The 21941-nt window shown below is 44.2% G+C and overlaps 1 protein-coding gene across 12 annotated transcripts in view; it reads right to left on the bottom strand.

Moving 5' to 3' along the window:
* CAMSAP1 (calmodulin regulated spectrin associated protein 1) overlaps window positions 1–21941 on the bottom strand; it is a 104168-nt gene that overhangs the window by 53524 nt on the left and 28703 nt on the right. For 5 of the 12 annotated variants that reach the window (XR_010148546.1, XR_010148547.1, XM_024345974.3 and 2 more), the window contains 3 exons: window positions 10416–10496; window positions 7753–7812; window positions 6433–6574 (listed from right to left, as the gene is read on the bottom strand). The exons of 1 other annotated variant lie outside the window; for it this stretch is intronic. Coding sequence is in view for 7 of the 11 variants with exons in the window: in XM_024345974.3 (XP_024201742.1) it covers window positions 6433–6574; window positions 7753–7812; window positions 10416–10496 (283 nt within the window). In the remaining 4 variants the exon portion in view is untranslated. Of the gene's footprint in view, window positions 1–6432; window positions 6575–7752; window positions 7813–9291; window positions 9325–10415; window positions 10497–21941 lie in introns of those variants that run through there. 6 more of the 12 variants (XM_009457687.5, XM_003951563.6, XM_009457688.5 and 3 more) reach the window with 3 other exon arrangements.

The following is a 21941-nucleotide window of genomic DNA, read 5'->3' as shown; positions in this document are numbered from 1 at the left end:
CCAGCATAGGCAACAGAGTGAGACTCCAGTCTCAAAAAAAACAAAAACAAAAAAGCCAAACTATTTGTTTTGAAAAGCTTAAGAGAACTAGGTCTCTGCCTATATTAGTCCATCTTCACACTGCTGATAAAGACATACCTGAGACTGGGCAATTTACAAAAGAAAGCAGTTTATTGGACTTACAGTTCCACATGGCTGGGGAGGCCTCACCATCATGGCGGAAGATGAAAAGCACGTGTCACATGGCGGTGGCAAGAGAGAGAATGAGAGCCAAGCGAAATGGGTTTCCCCTTATTAAACCATCAGATCTCATGAGATTTATTCACTACCACGAGAACAGTATGGGGGAAACTGCCCCTGTGATTCAATTATCTCCCACCAGGTCCCTCCCACAGCACATGGGAATTATGGGAGTACAATTCAAGAAGAGATTTGGGTAGGGACACAGAGCCAAACCTTATCACTGCCCATTCCACTCCTTCTGCCTGTGGCCTCGGTAAGAGAACACGCAGCCCCATCCCCTACCCTATGACTAAGAGGCTACAGCCCACTGTCACAACAGACAAACACAGTGCAGGTGGTCCTCTGTGTGCCTCCCCAGCCTCTCTCCCCAGTGGCCACACAGCAGGATGTGTGATTAAACCCAGACTGAGTCTCTATACACCATAACTATGTAACCATCTTCCACAGCTGGGTTACACAGTGTCTCTACTTACACTCCTTGCACAACTCTTCATTTCTCCTGGATTTAATACTTGGCTCAGTTATTCACCTGTTATTGCCTCTGAGCCGGACAGGCCAACTGCCTCCTCCTGGTCTGTGCCTTTGTCCCACGTTCCTGGCCCATCCATGGGAAGGCTGGCACTGTGGATTTCAGCCTGAGCCTCCCTCCACCTCCTCTTCAGGATGGTGTGCGTGCACACGCTCCCCAGCACTGGGAAGGCACCTCCCAGTCATCTTCCTTCCAGGACTGTGGCTGAGGAATCTGGTGTCATTGGGGCTGCCTGCTTGTGTGTAACCTGCTTGGTCTCTCCACAGTTATTTGGGATCTCCACTTTCCCAGGGGTTCCGGAGCTCATTATGGTAGGCTTTGCCATGGCCCTTCTTCAGGAATCCTGCTGGCCACCCAGTGGGTCCTTCCTACTTACCACGCATGTCCTTGGGACATTTTTCTACATTTTGTGTTGACTAAGTTCTTTTCTCCTATTTTCTCTTGTCTTTCTTCGTAGACTGATCCTGATTTTTCCATCTTTTTTCCCTTATTTCCCATCTCTTTGCTTTTCTGGTTCTACTTTCTGGGAGATTTCTTCAACTGTCCTCTAGCAGTTCAGTGGCTCTCCCATCTTAGCAACCAAATATTTCCTTCCCAAGAACTGGTTTTTGGCGGCTCTTTAGAATTTGCCAGAGAATTCTAAACAAGCTGTAGCACTCCAACAGCTGTTCTGAGTCTGATGATTCTGTACACAGTTATGTGCCACTATCTTGCAGACATTGTTTCCCAGAGTCCTGTTGTTGGTTCTGAGGTCCAAACCCTCTCATCTCTAACATTTTCTCCTGCTCACCTGCACCATCTCTGTTGATTTGGGTTCTCATTCAGGTCAGTGGCTTTCCTCAAATGTCAGGAATCTTTGGCTGCTGCTCCTAGTAAAGAGTGAGTCACTGTGAGTCTTTTTCCTGAGGCCGATTTCTGCAGAGAAGAATCCTTCCCTGTGTTGCATGTGGGGCAGGTCTGCATTATGGAGTCAAGTGAGAGAGACGGTGGCTTCTGGGGCAGGGTGCACCAGGAGGAGAACCAGTCTCACCTTCGGGTATGAAGAATTTTACACAAAAGCCCTGATTTCAGTGTCACCTCATCCCTACCTGCACCTGGGGTCTGAGGCTAGAGCCTATCTGGCTCAGTTCTCCTCAAGAGTGTCCCGCATCTACTGAGGGCATGTGAGGAGAAAGGCATCAGAAGCAAAGCGAACCTGAGCTCTCATTGCTGGAGACCAACTTTCAAGGAATCCACCCTCAGGCACTGCTGTCCACCAGCATCCTTGGCGCTCCGTTCTGCTGTCCAGGGTCCTATAGGATGAGCCTCTTTGCGTCCCCAGCTTGACACCCACCCCTCCACCACTTTGCCCTTTTTTTTTTAATTACTTCTCCATTAGAGGACTTGTTCAGAGTCCAGATATATCTTAGTTTCATCCAAAATGGAATCTGTAATTCAGTTCCTTATTCTCCTTGTTTGGGAGTGACTTCTGACTAACAGAAATGGATAGAAAACTGCCCTTCAGTTCTCCTTCCTTCAACTTTTTTTGGGTTTACTTCTACGTTCTTTTTCTAGTAACAAATACCTACTCAACACCAACTGGCCCCAGACACTATTTCAGATGACTGGGATACATCAGTGAGCAAAACAGGTAAAACCCTGCCCCTGTTGAGCTCACACTAGCAAGTCCCACTACTCTTTCCCCTATGATCCATGAAATATTTAAATGCCTTCTCTGGCTTCCAGGCACTCAATCTTTAAGATTTTAGAATAATTGTGCATTTGTCAGGGTTCTCCAGACAGACAGAACCAGTAGGACATACGAGAGGGGATTTAATCAGAGAAATTTGCTCACATGATCACAAAGACAGAGAAATCCCACAACAGGCCATCTGCAAGCTAGTGAATCAGAGGTGGCAGCATGCCTGGGTCCAAGTCTGGAAGCCTCAGAGCCAGCAAAGCTGATGGTGCAGCCCCCAGGCCAAGGCCAAAGGCCTTTTTCCCCCAGGAAGCCATGGTGCAAGTCCCAGAGTCTAAAACCCAAAAAACCTGGAGTCTGATGTCCAAGGACAGGAAGAGAGAAGGTGCCCCACTCAGTAAGGGAGAGAGAGCAGAGAGCAGAGAGGGAGAGTCCCCCTCTTCTGCCCACATTGAAGGCAGGTCTTCCCTTCTCAAGCCACTGACTCACACCCATCTCCCCTGGAACACCCTCAGAGACACACCCAGAAACAATGCTTCACCAGTCACCTAGGCTTCTCTCTCAATCCAGTCAAATTCACACCTGAAATGAACCATCATTAATTCACAGGCAGGAAAAGAAGCTGCATCTTCTAGTTGGTGAGTTCTCACTTTACTGCACTGTGGAGAATGTACTGATTCTTTGGGATCTGCTGCAGTCTCACCTGTGGCCTCAATCGACTGCACGTTTTATAAAGGCTCCCATGTTTGTCTTTACTGTCTGTAAGTGAGCAGATTCCACAGTGGCTGGTGCACTGGATGAAGCCTGAAGTCCTCTATGGCCTTACTAAATTATCTGCTTTATCAATCAGTTTCTGTTACATAAGTCAGCGATGTGGCTCTGTCCATTTCTCCTTGTAACTCTGCCATTTTGTTTGTTTGTTTGTTTGAGACAGCCTCGCTCTGTCACCCAGGCTGGAGTGCAGTGGCACGATCTCGGCTCACTGCAAGCTCCGCCTCCTGGGTTCACGCCATTCTCCTGCCTCAGCCTCCCGAGTAGCTGAGACTACAGGTGCCCGCCACCACATCCAGCTAATTTCTTGTGTTTTTAGTAGAGACGGGGTTTCACCATGTTAGCCAGGATGGTCTTGATCTCCCAACCTCGTGATCTACCCGCCTCGGCCTCCCAAAGTGCTGGGATTACAGGGGTGAGCCACCACGCCTGGCCGTAACTCCGCCATTTTTTAAAATCCATTTTGATGTTCTGCTCTTAGATATAATGAGCTTCAATACAGTCACACCTTCCTGTAAACTGTTCACATGATCATAATTGGCAATGACCCTGTATCCTTAGCAATTCACTCTGTCTTAAGATCCCCAACAGACATACAGGGCAGGCTGCACACAATGAAGGAAAAGTCAAATTTACGAACTAGAAGGTGGACTTCAGAAAGCATCCAGGGCCAGGTGCGGTGGCTCACGTATGGAATCCCAGCACTTTGGGAGGCCAAGGCAAGCAGATCGCTTGAACCCAGGAGTTTGAGACCAGCCCAGGCAACATGGCAAAACCCTATCTCCACAAAAAAAAATAATAATAAAAAAAAAATAAAAGTTAGCCAGGCATGGTCGTACGTGCCTGTAGTCCCAGCTACTCAGGAGGTTGAGATGCGATAATCACCTGAGCCTGAGAAGTCCAGAGAAGTCAAGGCTGCAGTGAACCATGATCACACCACTGCACTCCAGCCTGGGTGACAGAGTGAGACCTTGTCTCCATAAAAAATAAATAAATAAAATAAAAAGCATCCAGAACTCAGCAGGGAGAATATAAGAGATGAACACATAAAAGAAGGTCCCATGGCCAGGCGCGGTGACTCACACCTGTAATCCCAGCACTTTGGGAGGCCAAGGCAGGTGGATCACCTGAGGTCAGGAGTTCCAGACCGGCCTGGCCAACATGGTGAAACCCCATCTCTACTAAAAGTACAAAAATTAGCTAGGTGTGGTGGTGGACACCTGTAATCCCAGCTACTCGGGAGGCTGAGGTGAGAGAATCGCTTGAACCTGGGAAGTGGAGGTTGCAGTGAGCCGAGATCACGCAGTTGCATTCCAGCCTGGGTGACAGAGCAAGACTCTGCCTCAAAAAAAAAAAAAAAAAAAAAAGTGCCAAGACAAGACCTGGAGGATGAAGAAAATCACAGCACATCTGAAGACCCCGACCCCTCCGCCGTCTTCTTTAAGGTGTCTAGTTCTCTTTTTAATGTCCTTCACCATTTTAAATATCCTGTTATCTTTCACCCATGTCTTGGTGCCAAATCAGCTGCAGTGCCTGCTTTCCCTGCGTGGTTTCTGATTTTTCAAAGAGTTTGTCTTCCAGCAGGGGTTCTCCTCAGTGGGCAGCCAGCATGCCCTAGCTCATGGGAATGTCCCTGCACAGCCAAGCTGTGCTTTATCCCTGCCAGGGACCATGAGTTTCACTAGTTCTAGACTACTTGTTGCACTAACATTCAACCAGTATTCCCACGCCACATGGGTGATACACATCTCAACCTCCCTCTGATCCACCGTGTACCCAAGAGCTGCATTTCCTCCTTAAAGAGCTTCTCCTCCACATCCCCGGAGCCAAGGGCATCTGTCAGGCCTCCTCAGTTCACTCCTGGGCAGTAGGTGGAGTTTTCTAGTCCTCTTCCCAAAAGGTCCCAGTCACAGCTCCTGACAGCACATAGGCCCAGGGCCAAACGAACATGGAAACTCAGGCCCAAGGGGCCCCAGGGCACCTACCTGTCCTCCACTCATGAGTTTTCACTCAATGACAGAGACCGTCTCCTGGTACCTGAGGCTCTCTCCTTCTTCCTTTTTTTTTTCCCCCTGAGACAGAGTCTCGCTCTGTTGCCCAGGCTGGAATTCTCTGGTGCAATCTCGGCTCACCACAATGTCTGCCTCCCAGGTTCAGACAATTCTCCTGTCTCAGCCTCCCAAGTAGCCGGGACTACAGGCGCGCGCCACCACACCTGGCTAATTTTTAGTAGAGACAGGGTTTCGCCATGTTGGTCAGGCTGGTCTCTAACTCCTAACCTCAGGTGATCTACCACCTCGGCCTTCCAAAGTGCTGGGATTACAGGCATGAGCCACCGTGTCCAGCCTCTTCCTTTAAGTGCAGCTATATATTTGTGAAACTATTTTATCTAAGAAACTATATTTTCTAGCATTTTTACGCTCAGTAGGAACAAGATCAATGCCAGCTCAATCCACCCAGCACCTGAAGTCTGACACAAATGTTTCCATATTAGTTTGGGGGGCACCTCTTGGCCTTGTATCTGCCTACTTCAGAATGAATGGGGCTTAGCAAAACCTAAATCAGAATTCATGCTCCCCCGGCCCCTGTCCAGACACCCACTGTCGTGCTGGTGACAGTCATTCACTCTCTCTCCTCGTTGTTAGGGTGTAAACACCTGGAGGGAGATACGCTGTCATTGGAACGTCCCCAACACGAAGCGTGTGGCAGTTGTTCATAAATGGTTCATAAACAGATTCAATTTTGCATTAATTTTCCCATCCTCAAACTAAGTTCTAGGTGATTTAAATCAATTGAGGAAGGATTTACAAAAGCTACCCATTCTGAGACATAGGTAAAGTCACAAATACTTTCACACATTACTCAAATACTTTGAAGTACCATTTCTCTCTCCCTCTCCACCACCCCCCGCCCACCCCACCCCGGGCTAAGGTGATCCTCTCACCTTAGCCTCCCGAGTGGCTGGGACCACAGGCGTGTGCCACCACACCCAGCTAATTTCAAAGTGCAGTTTTGTCATCAGATAAAATGCAGGTTAAGTATGAGCACATCATCCCCCAATTTTTTCATCTATAGGCTAACATCCCAATTTATATTAAGGATTCCATTTTCTTTCTCTTTTTTTTTTTTTAATATATATGTAGATCAGTGTACACTATAATTTTCCTTTAAGCCTTTTCGGGTCTGTTTCAGGGAAGCATTCTCCACTCACCATCCAGTTTCATCTGCTCTGGGCAATAATAGTGAATCACAGCTAAGAGAGCAGCACCATCACTGCCGTCTCTCATCAAATCCTCCAACAACGGGAAGTAGGGTGACTGCCTAGCAGAAAGGTGCTCTCGTCGATAGCGGACCTGTAGTTGATAAAAGGAAAACGGTCTCTGCATGTGATGTCTCTTCACTACCATATATGTTACAGGCACACTGTTAGATCGAGAAGTAACATAACGCCTAATAGACAACATGGAGAACAATTGCAATCATCTAGAAAAAGTTAGAAACGTCTGGATTACGTACTTTGCCTGGAACATATATGTCAAGATCCAAGGAGCTGGGCTTCATGGCTACACTGGGTAACAGCAACTACTTGCTAGCAATACCAGAGCCAGTCTACTCTAAACTGACCTGGAAGCAGAGGCTGCCACTAGTGCAGGCACACACGGGAAAGGAGACAGAACACACACCTACACTACCGAAAGCCGACGTACTAGACACTAACGAGAAACAAGTTAAATGGTGGACATCCTGACGCTCAGAAGACCCAAGTTACTGTTACTTTTCTGAGTAATATCACTAGCCTCAGTCATTAAGAAAAACACAAAACAGCATGAATATTTAGTTTGAGAAATTTCAGAAGCCAGGTTAGACAAAATTTCTCATAACACAACCACCACCACTCTATTAACGGCAATGAAGCATCAGGAGACGAAATCCATGCAAGGTGCTCCAGAAGACAAGTGTCTGCTCAAGGATTCCATGTTTCTGCATTTACAGAAAGCCACACGTGTGGCCTTCTGCACTCCATCAAACCCTCAGATCTGCCCCTGTATCTGCATGTCAGCGAACAAGAGCACAGACACAGGCCACTGAGGGCAGGACACTCAGCCCCAGCCCCACTGCCAAACAGCCTGCAGTACGCTGGTGTTTTCTGCATTAACAGCCACAATACAGCTTTAAAATATGGCATTTCTTGCCAACCACATTTTCTCCACAGGAGGAAAATACACGATACAAACTAGAGGAAGAAAACCAGCAATCTACAATAAAAAATGACTGATTTCTGAGAGTCATGCAGCTGAATCAACTTGAGGAGAAATTGTCTAAAATCAAGAATTTCAGGTTGCTATGTCAATAAGTACATCATGTAGAATAATCAATACTGATGTTTAGCAAAAAACATTTGTAACACATTCTCTTAAATTTAGCAATAAGGCTTATTTTATGTCAATAAAATCTATTTCAGCACACACTTTAACTTGTTTCTCGGAGCCCACGGCACACACTACAAAACGTGACCCGCCTCATACTGTACCACGCGTGCAAACTCCACGGGTTCCAGCATGCAGTGCACCACAGCATGCGCCAGGCCAGGCTTCCACACAGACAGCAGACACGTGAGGGGTGAACACAGGCATGCGGGAAAGCACATGGTTTCTTGATTAAAGATGGATGGGGTGGGCTTAAGGTCAGGTGAAACACTCCCGAACTACAAGAGTCCAGGAACTTGTATAGTTGCCTTGCAAATCAGGTGTTTTGAACCTCTAGGCTGTACAGTGTTGAGGTTAGACCTCTAAATCTGTCCGTCTTTCCCAGGCCTTTCCACACTTCTCCTCACTGACCTATTTACTGAACACTGGGGTCGGAAAGTTAGGGTTATGAACTATCTAATAAAAAAGCATTAAGGGACCCACCACCCTTGGTAACATGTTTCTGTTTTTATAAAACTCTCATGTGACCTCACTTCCTGTAGGACAGACGAAGTCTGTGAGCCCTTGACTAAATCACCTAAGTGCTTTGATATTTAGCTCTTCAGTCTTCAGGATTCAAAAAGTTAAAAGATCTATATTGATTTAGAATGCTTTCCTCTTTCTTCTTATTAATATATTTCAAGAGAGGCAAAATGATCTGTGAGCTCTGCAGCAGAATCTACCGCTGCTCAAAGGAGCCCTGTATCCCAGCTTACTCCCACTGCTATCGCCTCGAGGATGGACTTCAAAGGAAAATAGGGGCCCAATAATGACACTGAAGGACACAGGCAGTTAATGGAGTATGCATAAAGCCCTCTGCAAGATCTGCATCCAAAAGTTCCCGAGAAAGGCACCACTGGCACCAAGTACTCTCTCCCCAGGGGCCTGGGTAACAAACTGGCTCCGCTTCCAGAATGGGCCACCAGGTGGAGCACAACTAGGGTTGGAAAACCAAATGCTGTTTTCACCTTTCTTTTTATGTGAAAATTCACACTTAACTCCAGAAAGCCTGTGGCCAGGCTGACCTAACTCAGACCTGGGAATAAGGAAACGCCCCTTCCCCACTCCATGCAGGCCGAGGCAGCAGGAGTGGCTGCAACACCCGAGGAGGAGAACAGAGGAATCTGACACGCTGGTGAGAGCCCCTCTCTGCAGCCCTCCAGCCCTAGTCCACCAGGTGCATCACCTGCATACCTGGACCACCCAGCTGATGGCTCCTAACAGATGTCACATTACATACCACAGTCAGGCAAGGTAACATCAGAAAGAACAAAATATACAGAGTAACTTGGGCAACTAGACCACTTCTCATTCCCTCTGTATCTATCACAAAAATGCCCTCTCATTACGTGCACGTTGATCACTTAAAGAACTAACTAGGAAACTGGGCGAAATGTAACTTAAGAGTTCCAAAGTGCCATATTACAAGGCCTATTCGGCTCAGAATCAGGCCAATTCTTGTACTATATAAATAACTCCAAGGTGGGACATTTAAACAACAACAACAAAAAAACAGTTTCGGGTGTGAGCAGTTTTTAATGGAAGCAAGTGATCGCGACAGGATGGCTCTGTAGATGGCAGCTGGCGGCTTGGGGTTCACTTACAGGCACTAACTTCCAATACCACTTGGAGGGAGACTGCTCAGGAAGCGAGAGAAGGAAGGCAGGAGAGGAGCATCAGCAGAGCAGGTCCACGTGTGGACGAGGTAACACACACTTCCCCACGGCGTTTACACGGCAGAGGCGGGAGAGCCTCTGGTAAGCAAAGTGTTCTAAGTGTACGTGGCCATAGGCATGTTGTATTAGCAGATGATTAAAGTGGAAGATCACGAGTCACCTCCACAACACTATTCTTTGCAGTAGCAAAGAAAACTTCAGAAACTTGCTATGGGCTGGGTACCAAAAGGCAAGAAGTCAGCTCTGACGCGGGAAGGGTCTAGTGCTTAGTCTGTACCCATGTGTTAAACATGACCATCTGAGGAACAGGGAGGAAGCTCAATGCTTAAGATCCAGATGAGGGAGGCATACCAGGCGGCCTGACTCACCCGCCCACCCAGCTAACAAATGCATGGCCAGGGGCTGGTGCCACTGGAGGGGGAAGAAGGAACAGGGGAAGGCAGCACACTGCCCTTCAAAGGCGAGACCTTATAGATGGTCGGGCTGCATCTTGTGTGCACTGAACTGAGTGAATTCAGTCACACATGTGCTTGCAAAAGAGAAAATAACGTCAGAGGAAGAAAAAGGCTAACGGCTGGAAGGTGCAGCCCAGCCATCGTGCTACTTCAGTAGGCACGTAGGGTTCATCCAGCAGAATCATGGCAAAGGCACACAGGTACACCACCAGCTACGCTGTACCTCATGGGCCACTTAAGGACTTTTCGAGGGCATCTTTAGCAACAGGCAATTTCCCCCTTGTTTGTTGACTTGTGGAAGCTAGCGCCCAGGTGGGCCCTACGTCCCTCACTCAAGCTTCCCAATACCCCCAAATACCCTCACCCACCATAAAGTGCAATACAAAACACCCCTTCCCAGGAGAGGCGGGGCAGGCTGCCGTGGTCACATCTCACTGAGGTGTGGAGAATCAGCCCACCAGGTGAATCCAAGAGACTAGCTGCTTCTTTGGTGAGTAAAAATAGAGAATAAGCAAATAGTGGGAACTAACAGAATTCTTTAAAATTGGGACCAACATTAACTTAGTGCATTCCAGAAAAATTAAATTTACCCTTTACCTTTTGATGAGCTGGACTTTCCAATAACTGTTGTTTTAATTTAACTTCTTTCTCTGTTATCTCTCTCATTTTAAGATTTACCTAAAGTAGAAGAGAAATGCATTAAAGAGGTAATTGCTGTCCCGCACAACTGTATCTCCACAATTATCCCCCAGAGACCCCCACTTCACCTGATTCACCTCTGACTCCTAGACATAGGTATTGTTTAGGCCAATTACACAGATACAGAAGTACATGGATCCCGCATGATCCACAACAAGGTCCGCCTGCTACCACCAGGAAACCACCTGCCCCCGACCCCCACCCCAATGCCAGCGCAGTGCTCCCCCGTCACTGCGGGACAGAGTCACTACATCTTGGCAGTGGTCACTCACCACACAAGTACTGTCAAACAGCTAAGCTTCTCCAACACCAACAGCAAATGCCACTTACAAAACAATCTGGTGGAGACATCTCACTAAAGAGCCTAACTTGTGACAGGATAGGTCACACATCCCAGACCATGGAAAAATCATACCAAACCAAATCTAATTATAAAAGTTTAACTATACACCCCTTAAAAATTAATTCAACTTCTTAGAAATTTAAGTATTCTCTCCTATAATTACTAACTCAATATCAAAATTGCAATCATAAAGTATGGAGAAAAACACTCAGCAGTGCTTAAAGGGGCGAGGTAAAAGCCATGATCAGACAAAAAGGCACAGAGCTGAATGCTTCGTCATCAAACAACACAGACAAAGGAGTCCACCATGCACATCAAATCAGGAGTACGAAAAACTGTTTTTAAAAATAAAGAAAAGACAAAAAAATATATAGATAATGTAAAATTCAATCAAGAAAGGATATTTAAATCCACAACCAAGTTTTGTATGCATGATTAAAAGAGTCCTTTGCAAAGGACGAGTGTGGCAGCTCACACGTATCATCCCAGCCACTTGGAAGGCTGAGGCACGAAGATCACTTGAGTCCAAAAACCACACGCCAGCCTAGGCAACACAGCAAGACCCCCCCCCTCCTTTTTTTTTTTTTTTTTAAAGTCTGGAAAAGCTAATCAAGAAAATGAATGAAAATACCAATACATAACATGAAACAGTCATATTTTTGGAGGAAAGTCGAAGCCACTAAAAAAGCACCACATAAAAACACATCCTTCTTAAAATGTAAATTAATTTGAAATTTTTAATGAAACTAACATTTTAAAGGAAAATATAAATTACCAAAAAATCAAGAAGACTAAACAGAGTAAATCAAACATTTGCTTGTAACTCTGATCCCTGTGAAAATAATACAGAAAAGATAATTTAAAAGCTGAAAATCCACAGGACAAACAAGGCAAGAGGGGAACCCTGTAAGCAAGGGAAACCTACACAGAGCAGAGCCAGTGCAGCCCCAGTGCTGGGGAAGAGATGCCAGGCAGGGGCCCTGCAAACACCCCCAAGACGCCTCCCATCCTCAGACCAGAGACAAGGCTGCAGACAAGACAACGGTTGAAAGTCAGTGTCTTAAAAAGTTGGAGCAAGAACCCAGTCCCACCTCATCCCACAAAGTAACCCCAGCAGCATAACAGAATGGAGCCATATTTTCACCTGAAAGAAAATTCAGTCAACCTAAAATTTTATATCCAGCCGTATCTTTGGAAAATGAAAGCAAAATGTCTTTTTCAGAAAAAAAACAAAAAAGCTGAGAGAATTCAGTAGAACTGCTTGTAAAAAAAAAAAAAAAATGCTAAAAGAAGTTTTTTAGGCTGAAGGAAACGATACAGATGGAAAATATTTTATTAAATCTCTACCTTATAGTACAACTTCTTTTGTATTCCATGACCACATGGTCAGCAGGCACAAAGCACCTCTCCTGTGGACCAAATGACATCAGTGACCTCGGGACATGCACCTGTGCACCTGACTGAGTTACAAGCTGAGCCACTAACAAACCAGTTATTCACATTTGCAAACATGTTAAGACATCATCTCAAAACCAAAGAAGTGTTTTTTGGGTTTTTTTTTAATGAATGTCTGTCACTAAAAGAAAACTACTTGTTTCCAGTAATAAAATTTGAATTTCAGAAAAAATTTAAATTTTGGAAAACTTGTTTCTGCCACCAAAAGCTAGATAACTTCCTAACATGTAAAGGCTTTTCTGATGAGATTGGCGATTTCTTTTTTTTTTTTTTTTTTTGAGATGGTGTCTTGCTCTGTCGCCCAGGCTGAAGTGCGGTGGCATGATCTCGGCTCACTGCAAGCTCCGCCTCCCGTGTCTCGCCATTCTCCTGCCTCAGCCTCCTGAATAGTTGGGACTACAGGCGCCCACCACCACGCCCGGCTAATTTTTTGTGTTTTTAGTAGAGACAGGATTTCACCGTGTTAGCCAGGATGATCTCGATATCCTGACCTCGTGATCCACCTGCCTCAGCCTCCCAAAGTGCTGGGATTACAGGTGTGAGCCACCACGCCCAGCCAAGATTGGCAATATCAATGAATGTAAGTTTTGATACTGTGTCATGAAATGTGACAACATTTGGAAGATCTACATAACTCAGTGAAACAGTTTTCCAAATGACCAAAGCATGAAGCTGCAAAACCCTGGGTGGGTAAAAGGTCCAGGAAGAATGCAAGAACTAGAAATGGTTACTATATAGTAATAACAGAGTATAAAAACTCACTGATCTAGTACCCAGAATCTATAAAAGAACAATACAACCATAAAAAGACAATCCAATTTTTAAATAGGCAAAGGGTATGAATTCCTCCAAAGAAGATATACAGTCAGGCACGGTGGCTCACACCTGTAATCCCAGCACTTTGGGAGGCCGAAGCAGATGGAGCTCTTGAGCTCAGGAGTTCAAGACCAGCCTGGGCAACATGACGAAACCCTGTCTCTACAAAAAATACAAAAATTAGTCAGGTGTGGTGGCTCACACCTGTAATCCTAGCTACTTGAGAGGCTGAGGCAGGAGAATCACTTGAACCCAGGAGGCAGAGGTTGCAGTGAGCCACGACCGCACCACTGCACTCCCGCTTGGGCAAAAGGGCGAGACTCAGTCTCAAACAAAAAAAGAAACAGCCAGAAAATAACAAATGTCAGCAAGGATGGGGAAAACTAGAACCCTCAGATGCAGCCAGTGGGAATGCAAAATGGCACAGCTGCTGTGGAAGACAGTCTGGAAGTTCCTCAAAAAGCTAAACACAGAATGAATACATGACCCAGCAATTCCACCCCAGGTACATACCCAAGAAAAATGAAAACATGTATTCACACAGGAAACTTGTGCATGAAATCAGCATTATTCACAATAGTCAAAATGCAGAAACACCACAAATGCCCATCAATTGATAAATGAATAAACAAAACAAGGCGTAAGCACACAGTGGAATATTATTCAGGCATAAAAAGGAATGAAACGCTGACACCCGTTACAACACGGAAGAACCCTGGAAACATGCTCTGTGAAAGATGCCAGGCACGGAAGATCACATACTGTATGATACCATTCATAAAAACTGTCCAGACTGAGCAAACCCATGGATACAGAGTAGACTGCTAGTTGCCAGGGGCTGAGGAGAGAATGACGTCTGGCTGCTAATAGGCTCAGAGTTTTTTTGGAATGATAAAAATGTTCTGGAATTAGCCAGTGATGATGACTATAATGCTGATATGGTTTGGCTCTGTGTCCCCACCCAAATCTTATCTCAAACTCTAATCCCCATAATTCCCACATGTTGAGGGAGGGACGAGGTGGGAGGTGACTGGATCATGGGAAGGTTTTCTCCATGCTGTTCTTGTGATAGTGAGTGGGCTCTCACAAGATGTGATGGTTTTATAAGGCAGTTTTCCCCACTCTTGCTTGCTCTCTCACGCCTGCCTCCATGTAAGACGTGCCTCTTCCCCTTCCGCCATGATTGTAAGTTTCCCAAGGCCACCCCAGCCATGTGGAACTGAGTCAATTAAACCTCTTTTCTTTATAAATTACCCAGTCTTGGACAGTTCTTTAGACAGTGTGAAAACAGATTAATACAACACCCTTATGAATATATTAAAAACTACTGACTAGGCCAGGCACAGTGGCTCACACCTGTAATCCCAGCACTTTGGGAGCCCGAGGCAGATGGATCACTTGAAGGCGAGGATATCAAGACAAGCCTGGCCAACATGGCAAAACCTTATCTCTACAAAAAATAAAAAAATTACCCAGGCACAGTACCACACACCTGTAATCCCAGTTACTTGGGAGGCTAAGGCAGGAGAATCCCTTAAACCCAGGAGGCAGAGGTGGCAGTGAGCCAAGATCACACCATGGCACTCCAGCCTAGGTGACAGAGCCAGAGTCTCTCTCTCCAAAAAATAAAAATTAAAAAATTAAAAAATCCACTGACTAGTACATTTTAACAATAGTGAAGTTTATGGCATGTAAATTATATCTCAATTTCTTAAAAACATTAATTGATGATAGTTTCAAATTCCACATAATTAATCTTTGAGAAACTATTGTTTGTCAAATTTTGGTGTAATAGCAAAAACAGATTTGCATACTTCTCAGAAAAGACTGTGAAAATACTATCCCCTCTTCCAATTATATATCTACATGAAGCCAGATTTTGTTCATGAGCTTCAATAGATTAAATGCAAAAGTAGATAGGAGAATCAGCTATCTTCTAGCAAGCCAGATAGTAAGACACTTGCAAAATTGTAAAATACTGCCATCTTCCTTATTTATTTCTTTATTTTGAGATGGGGTCTCACCCTGTCACCCAGGCTGAAGTGCAGTGGCACAATCACGGCTCACTGCAGCCTCAATCTCCCAGGCTCAAGCAATCCTCCTGCTTCGGTCTCCCAAGTAGCTGGGACAACAAGTACACACCACCATGCTTGGCTAATTTTTAATAATTTTTGTAGATGGGGTCTCACTATGTTGTCGGGGATGGTCTTGAACTCCCTGGCTCAAGAAATCCTCCCACCTCAGCCTACCAAAGTGCTGAGATTCCAGATGTGAGCCACACACAGCCCCTTCTAATTTGTTTTGAAAAATAGTCATTTTTCACTAAAACATTGTTAGTATTAACATGAAATCAACTTACTGTTATTTTTAAATAAATATTTTTAAACTTTCTGATTTTTAACTTCTAGTATGGCAAACATTGATAGATTAAAATTTTCTTTACAAGTTCGGCAGGACGCACTGGCTCACACCTGTAATCCCAGCACATTGGGAGACCAAGGCAGGAAGCTCGCTTGAGGTCAGGTGTTTGAGAACAGCCTGGGCAACACAGCAAGGCCCCAGCTCTATCAAAAAAAAAAAAAAAAAAAAAAGTAAGTTATCTGAGGTCCACAGCGATTTATAAAGAGGTCCTGGCCAGGCGTGGTGGCTCACGCCTGTAATCCCAGCACTTTAGGAGGCCGAGGTGGGCAGATCACCTGAGGTCGGGAATTCGAGACCAGCCTAAGCAACATGGAGAAACCCCATCTCTACTAAAAATATAAAATTAGCCGGGCATAGTGGCAGGCGCCTGTAATCCCAGATACTCGGGAGGCTGGCAGGAGAATCACCTGAACCCGGGAGAGGGAGGCTGCAGTGAACCGAGATCACGCCATTGCACTCCAACCTGGGTAACAAGAGCGAAACTCCCATCTCAAAAAAAAAACCGAAGAGATCCTGAGACCAAACTGTGTGAAACTCTTGATGTATGCAAAGGAATTAAGAACAACAAGAATGGAAATTATGTGGATAAATTTTAATGACTTTTGTTCTCAATTTTTAAATACTTTAAAAGATAAAAGAAAGCCAAAACAGCACAGCTGGGGTAAAATGAATGACACACAAAGGTCAGCGAGGAAAAGATGCATCTTCTGCTATTTGTGCAGTGGCATCACTTTGACTTGCAGGCAGCCTGTGATGGTCTGAAGATGCAGACAGGAACCCTAAAGCAACCCCGACAAAATACTGGAGGATAAAAGGGAGTACTTAAAAAAAAAAAAAATCCAAAATAACCCTTAAAAGAGGGAAGAAAAAGAAAAGAGATAAACAGAAACAGACCAGATGGTAAAACCAAGCCTTATGGATAATCACATTAAATGCAATTGGTTTAAACACTCCAAGAGATTGTCAGATGAATAAAAAAGCAAGAGCAACTACACAGCATCTGCAAAAAATTCACTTTAAAGAGAAAGACAACAAGAGGTTAAAAGTTAAAGGAATGAAACATACACCGTGCAGCCACTATTCACAAGCACTCTTGAATCCACATCCACATTAAATGAAGTAGACTTCTGGGACAAGGATTACCACCAGTGATGAAAAGCAACATCTCATAATGACAAAAGGGTTAATTCATCAACTAATATCAAAAACTTGAATATGTGTAAACATAACAGACTTTGAAAATACACAAAGTAAAAACTGACAGAACCAAACGGCGGGTTACAAGTGCACCTTCCACCCTCCTCTCGGATTAACCTAGTAACAGGACCAAAGACAGGAAAACGGTAAAGGAGACACAAACACCACCAACAACCAATCTGAACTGACACTGAAGACACTCTACCTTCAAACAGCAGAATATTCTTTTCAAATGCATATTAAACATTCTGCAAGGTAAGGCATGTCACGGACCTTAAGTCTCAATAAACTTAAAAGGATGAAAATCACAGAGTAAGTTCCCTGACAACAGAATTAAACCAGAAACCACAACACAAAAAGCTATCTAGAACCTCTCTTTAAGTATCTGGAAATTAAACATCTGACTTCTAGATAACCCAGTGAGAAAACAAGAATCCACAGGGGAAACAAAATATTTTAAAGAGAATGATGAAAGACATGGCCTATAAAAATATATAATGCACGGCTGAAGTGCCGCTTAGAGAGGAATCGACAGCTTTAAATACCTGCCTTCAAAATGAAAAAAGACTTCAATAACTAACTCCCCCCTTAAAAAACTAGACAAGGAGAACAAATTAAACCCAAAATACAAAATAATAATAAAGGTAAAAGGAAATTAAGTATTAAATAGAGAAAATAAAAACTAAAAGCAGATTTTTTAGAAGATTAATAAAGTTGATAAATCGGACTAATCAAGGTAAAGAAAAATGAAAGAAATTGCCAACCTCAGGAAACAAACAGGACACTGTCACTACAGATCGCAGGTATATTAAAAGGAAAATAAAGAAATATAAACCTTATGCCAATAAATTCAACTACTTAAATAAAACTGACAAATCCCTTGAAAGTCACAAATTACCAAAGCTAGCACAATGCTAAATAGAAAATCTATTATCATATGTATATTAAAGAAATTAAATTCATAATTAAAATCATCTAAGAAAACTCCACTCCCAGATTGCTTTACCAGTGAATTTAATATTTAATTTCCTTTTACCTTAATACTTCCCAACTCACTTTTTTAGCCCAACATTAGCCCAACACCAAAACAAGAGAAATACATCATGAGAAAAAAAACTAGAGACCAGTATCTGCCAAGAGCATTGACACAAAAATCATCAACAATATATTAGCAAATCGAATCCATCAATATATAAAATAAATAATAAACACAACCAATCTGTGTTTGTCCTGGGGATGAAAGGGCTGGTTCAACATCTGAAAATCAATTAATGTAATTCATTGTATCAACAGACTAAAAATGAAAAGTCATATAATCATCTCAATAAATACAGAAAAGGCATCTGACAAAATTCAATATGTATTCATGAAAAAAATACCCTAAGCAAACTTAAAATAGAAGGGAACTCCTGGCCAGGCGTCGGAGGCCAAGGCAGGCGGATCCTTTGAGCTCAGGAGTTCAAGATCAGCCTGGGCAACGTGGCAAAATCCCCTCTACAAAAATTTTTTTTTAATTAGCCAGGCGTGGTGCTGTGTGCTGTAGTCCCAGCTATTCAGCAGGCTGAGGCAGAAGGATTGCTTGAGCCCAGGAGAATGAGGCTACAATGAGCTATGATCGTACCACCTGTACTCCAGCCTGGGCCAAAGGGTGAGACCCTGTCTCAAAAAAAAAAGGGGGGGGGCACAGGGGCAGGGAACTCCTAATAAAGGGCATCTATGAAAAAAAAATTACAACCAACATTCATCATTTCAATGGTTAATACAGTAAATGTTTATTCCCTAAGATGAAATACAAGCAAAAATGTCTTCTTTCACCAATTCTATTCAATATTCTATCTGAGGTACTAAACAGTACAGTAAGGCAAAAAAAAAAAAACCTTTATAATTAAAAAAGAGCATACATATTAAATAGTAATACAAATGACTTTATACACAGACAACATGATCTTGTATGTAGAAAATCTTAAGGAATTTTCTCAATGCCACTAGAATAAATAAGTTTAGCAAGGTCACAAAATATAAAGTTAATATACAAATTATTAATTACGTTTCTACGGACTAGTAACAAACAACTGGAAAATGAAACTAGGAGAACACCATTTATAATAGAATCCAAAACACAAAAGATACAGAATAAAGTTAAACTATATACAAAATGTTACCCTGAAAAACCATAAAACATGGCTGAGAGAAGCTGTGAAGCTGTTAAGTCTACACAGAATGGAGAGATATAAGCATGTCTGTGGGCTGGAATATGCAATATTAATAACACATCAATTCTCCCGAAATTCATCTAGCTTCAATGCATTCCCAATCAAAATCCCAGCAAGTATTCTTATAGAAGCTGACAAGCTGGTTCTAAAATTAAGGGTAGGCATGCAAAGGACCTAGAATAGTGAAAACAATTTTTTTTTTTTTTTTGACACGGAGTTTTACTCTTGTCGCCCAGGCTGGAGTGCAGTGGCATGATCTCAGCTCACTGCAACCTCTGCTTCCCAGGTTCAAGCAATTCTCCTGTCTCAGCCTCCTGAGTAGCTGGGATTACAGGCGCCTGCCATCACGCCTAATTTTTGTATTTTCAGTAGAGACAGGGTTTCACCACTTTTGGCCAAGCTGGTCTTGAACTCCTGACCTCAGGCAATCTGCCCACCTCGGCCTCCCAAAGTGCTGTGATTACAGGTGTGAGCCACCACACCCAGCCAACCTTTGCTTTTTGACAGACACTGTTAAGAAAACAAAAAGGTGGCCGGCCTGGGAGAAGATCTTCACGATACATACATCTGACAAGGCCCTTGATTCCCAAATACATACATTTCTAAAAACTCTTGCAACTTGGTAAGACAACCCAGTTAAAAATTGGGCAAAATATTTGAAAAAGCACCTCATAAAAGAATGTAGACAAGCATCTTTACCCATTAGGAAAACATTAAAACGACAATGAGCGACAGTTACACATCCACTCAAATGGCTAAAGAGAAAAGACGGACTGTAACAAGTGTAGAGCAACCGGAATCCTATCTTGCTAGCGGGAGTTCTAAATGGTACAATCACTGGAAAACATTTTGGCAGTTTATTCTAAAGACTGAACTTACACATACTTGTATTAAGTTATATATACTTATCACATGACCCAGAGATTCTACTCCTAAATTTTTACTTAAAGAAATAAAAATATTGCTGGGCACAGTAGCTGACACCTTTAATCCCAGCACTTTGGGAGGCTGAGATGGGTGGATCATCTGAGGTCAGGAGTTCAAGACTAGCCTGGCCAACATGATGAAACCCCGTCCCTACTAAAAATACAAAAATTAGCCAGGTGTGGTGGCGGGCGCCTGTAATCTCAGCTACTTGGGAGGCTGAGGCAAGAGAATCGCTTGAACCCAGGAGGCTAAGGTTGCAGTGAGCCGAGACCTTGCCACTACCCTCTAGCCTGGGTGGCAGAGTGAGACTACATCTAAAAAAAGAGAGAAATAAAAATATATCTGCACACAAATGTCCCTAGTAGCTTTATTCAAAACAGGCAAAAACTGGAAACAACCCAAGTGTCCATCAACAGGTGGACAGATAAACGAACCATGGTATATGCACACGATGGAACTCTACCAAGCACCAACAGAACTTCTGACAGATGCAATGCCATAGGTCAATCTCAGAAACACTTTGTTCACTGAAAGAAGCCAAACACAAGAAGAGCACACACCGCACAACTTCACTTTTATCAAAACCTAAAAAAAAAAAGCAAAACTAATCCACCGTGAAGAAGGCCGATGAGTAGTTACCTGCATTGGGGTAGAGGATTAACTGCAAAGCACCATGAAAGAGCTTGTTTAGGGTGATGGAAATATTACCTTGATTGTGGTGAATGCTAAACAAATGACTGCTTATCAAAACTCAAGGAAAACGATCCACTGACTTCATATAAAATACATCTCAGTAGAGCTGTCTTAAAAAAAAAAAAAAGAAAGAAAAAAACAGGCCAGGAGTGGTGGCTCACATCTGTAATCCCACCATTTTGGGAGGCCAAGGCAGGAGAATTGCTTGAGCCCAGTAATTCAAAACTAGCCTGGGCAATATAGCAAGACCCCATCTCTAATTAAAAAAAATTTTTTTTAATCAGCCAGGCACGGTGGTGCATGCCTGTAGTCCCAGCTACTCAGGAGGCTGGGGAGGGATAATTGCTTGAGCCTGGGAGGTCAGGCTGCAGTGAGCCGCAATGACACAACTGCACTCCAGCCTGGGCCACAAAACGAGACTCTGTCTCCAAAAAACAAAAAGAGAGAAAGAGACAACAACAACTGGGTGGGCATCAATAAAAAATAAAAAGAGCCCCTGCAAGGTGATTCATGGTGAAACTTCAGAGCACCCAGGAAGGAGGAAAACCTGAGTGAGGTCATCCGGGTCACATACAGGATGGGGAACCCCCATGGCAGCAGATTCCTCAGCCTGGAAGAGAGAAGACAGCTGGGCAACCCCCTCAAGCTGGGGAAAGCGCTTCCATCTAGTTACACAATCACCAGGGAAAGGTGGAGGAAGGCCCCTTCAGAAGCTGTCTCAGAAATGGTCCCGGAAATGCACAGCATTAGCCTTTCCTCAGACGGCAGGGAGGCTCCTGCACCCAGGTAGGGACCCCGGCCAGAAGGAGGCAGGTGAGCGGCCTGGAGCAGAGGTGAAGGGAGGAAAGTCCAGGATGGCAGACATGCAGGTGGCTGGGGCAGCAACCATGCAGGCAGGGGCAGGACAGAGTCCCAGAGGGATGCCACAGAGGAGGAGAGACTCAGAACGTGGCCATTCCCCCACAGATGCTGCAGAGGACAACACAGAGCCAAACCCAAGGAGGGAGTGACCCAGGTGTGGGTGTGAGAAGCTGAAATCTGCACTCAAATGCACCCGCGCACAGCAGGCATCTTGGAAACATGGTATCTATGCCCAAAGGGAATTCAGACCTTATGCATCAAAGAATTGATGCTGGAGAAAAAACTCACCCTTATGGAAATCGTACCAACAGCCCTAAGCTTATTAAACATGCAGCAATTTCCAATGGGGAGAAACCCCACCTGTAGAGTGAAAGCTTTGGGGCACAGCTCGAAGCCAGTGAAGCATCTGAGAACCCACACCAGAGAGGACCTAGGAACACAGCGCGGGTGAGAGAGTTTGCTCGGGGAACTCGCACTTCCTACACACCCGGGCATTCA

This window comes from Pan troglodytes, chromosome 11 (assembly GCF_028858775.2).
Source record: "Pan troglodytes isolate AG18354 chromosome 11, NHGRI_mPanTro3-v2.0_pri, whole genome shotgun sequence".
Taxonomy (NCBI): Eukaryota; Metazoa; Chordata; class Mammalia; order Primates; family Hominidae; genus Pan; species Pan troglodytes.
This window is presented reverse-complemented; position numbering and strand designations above follow the sequence as displayed.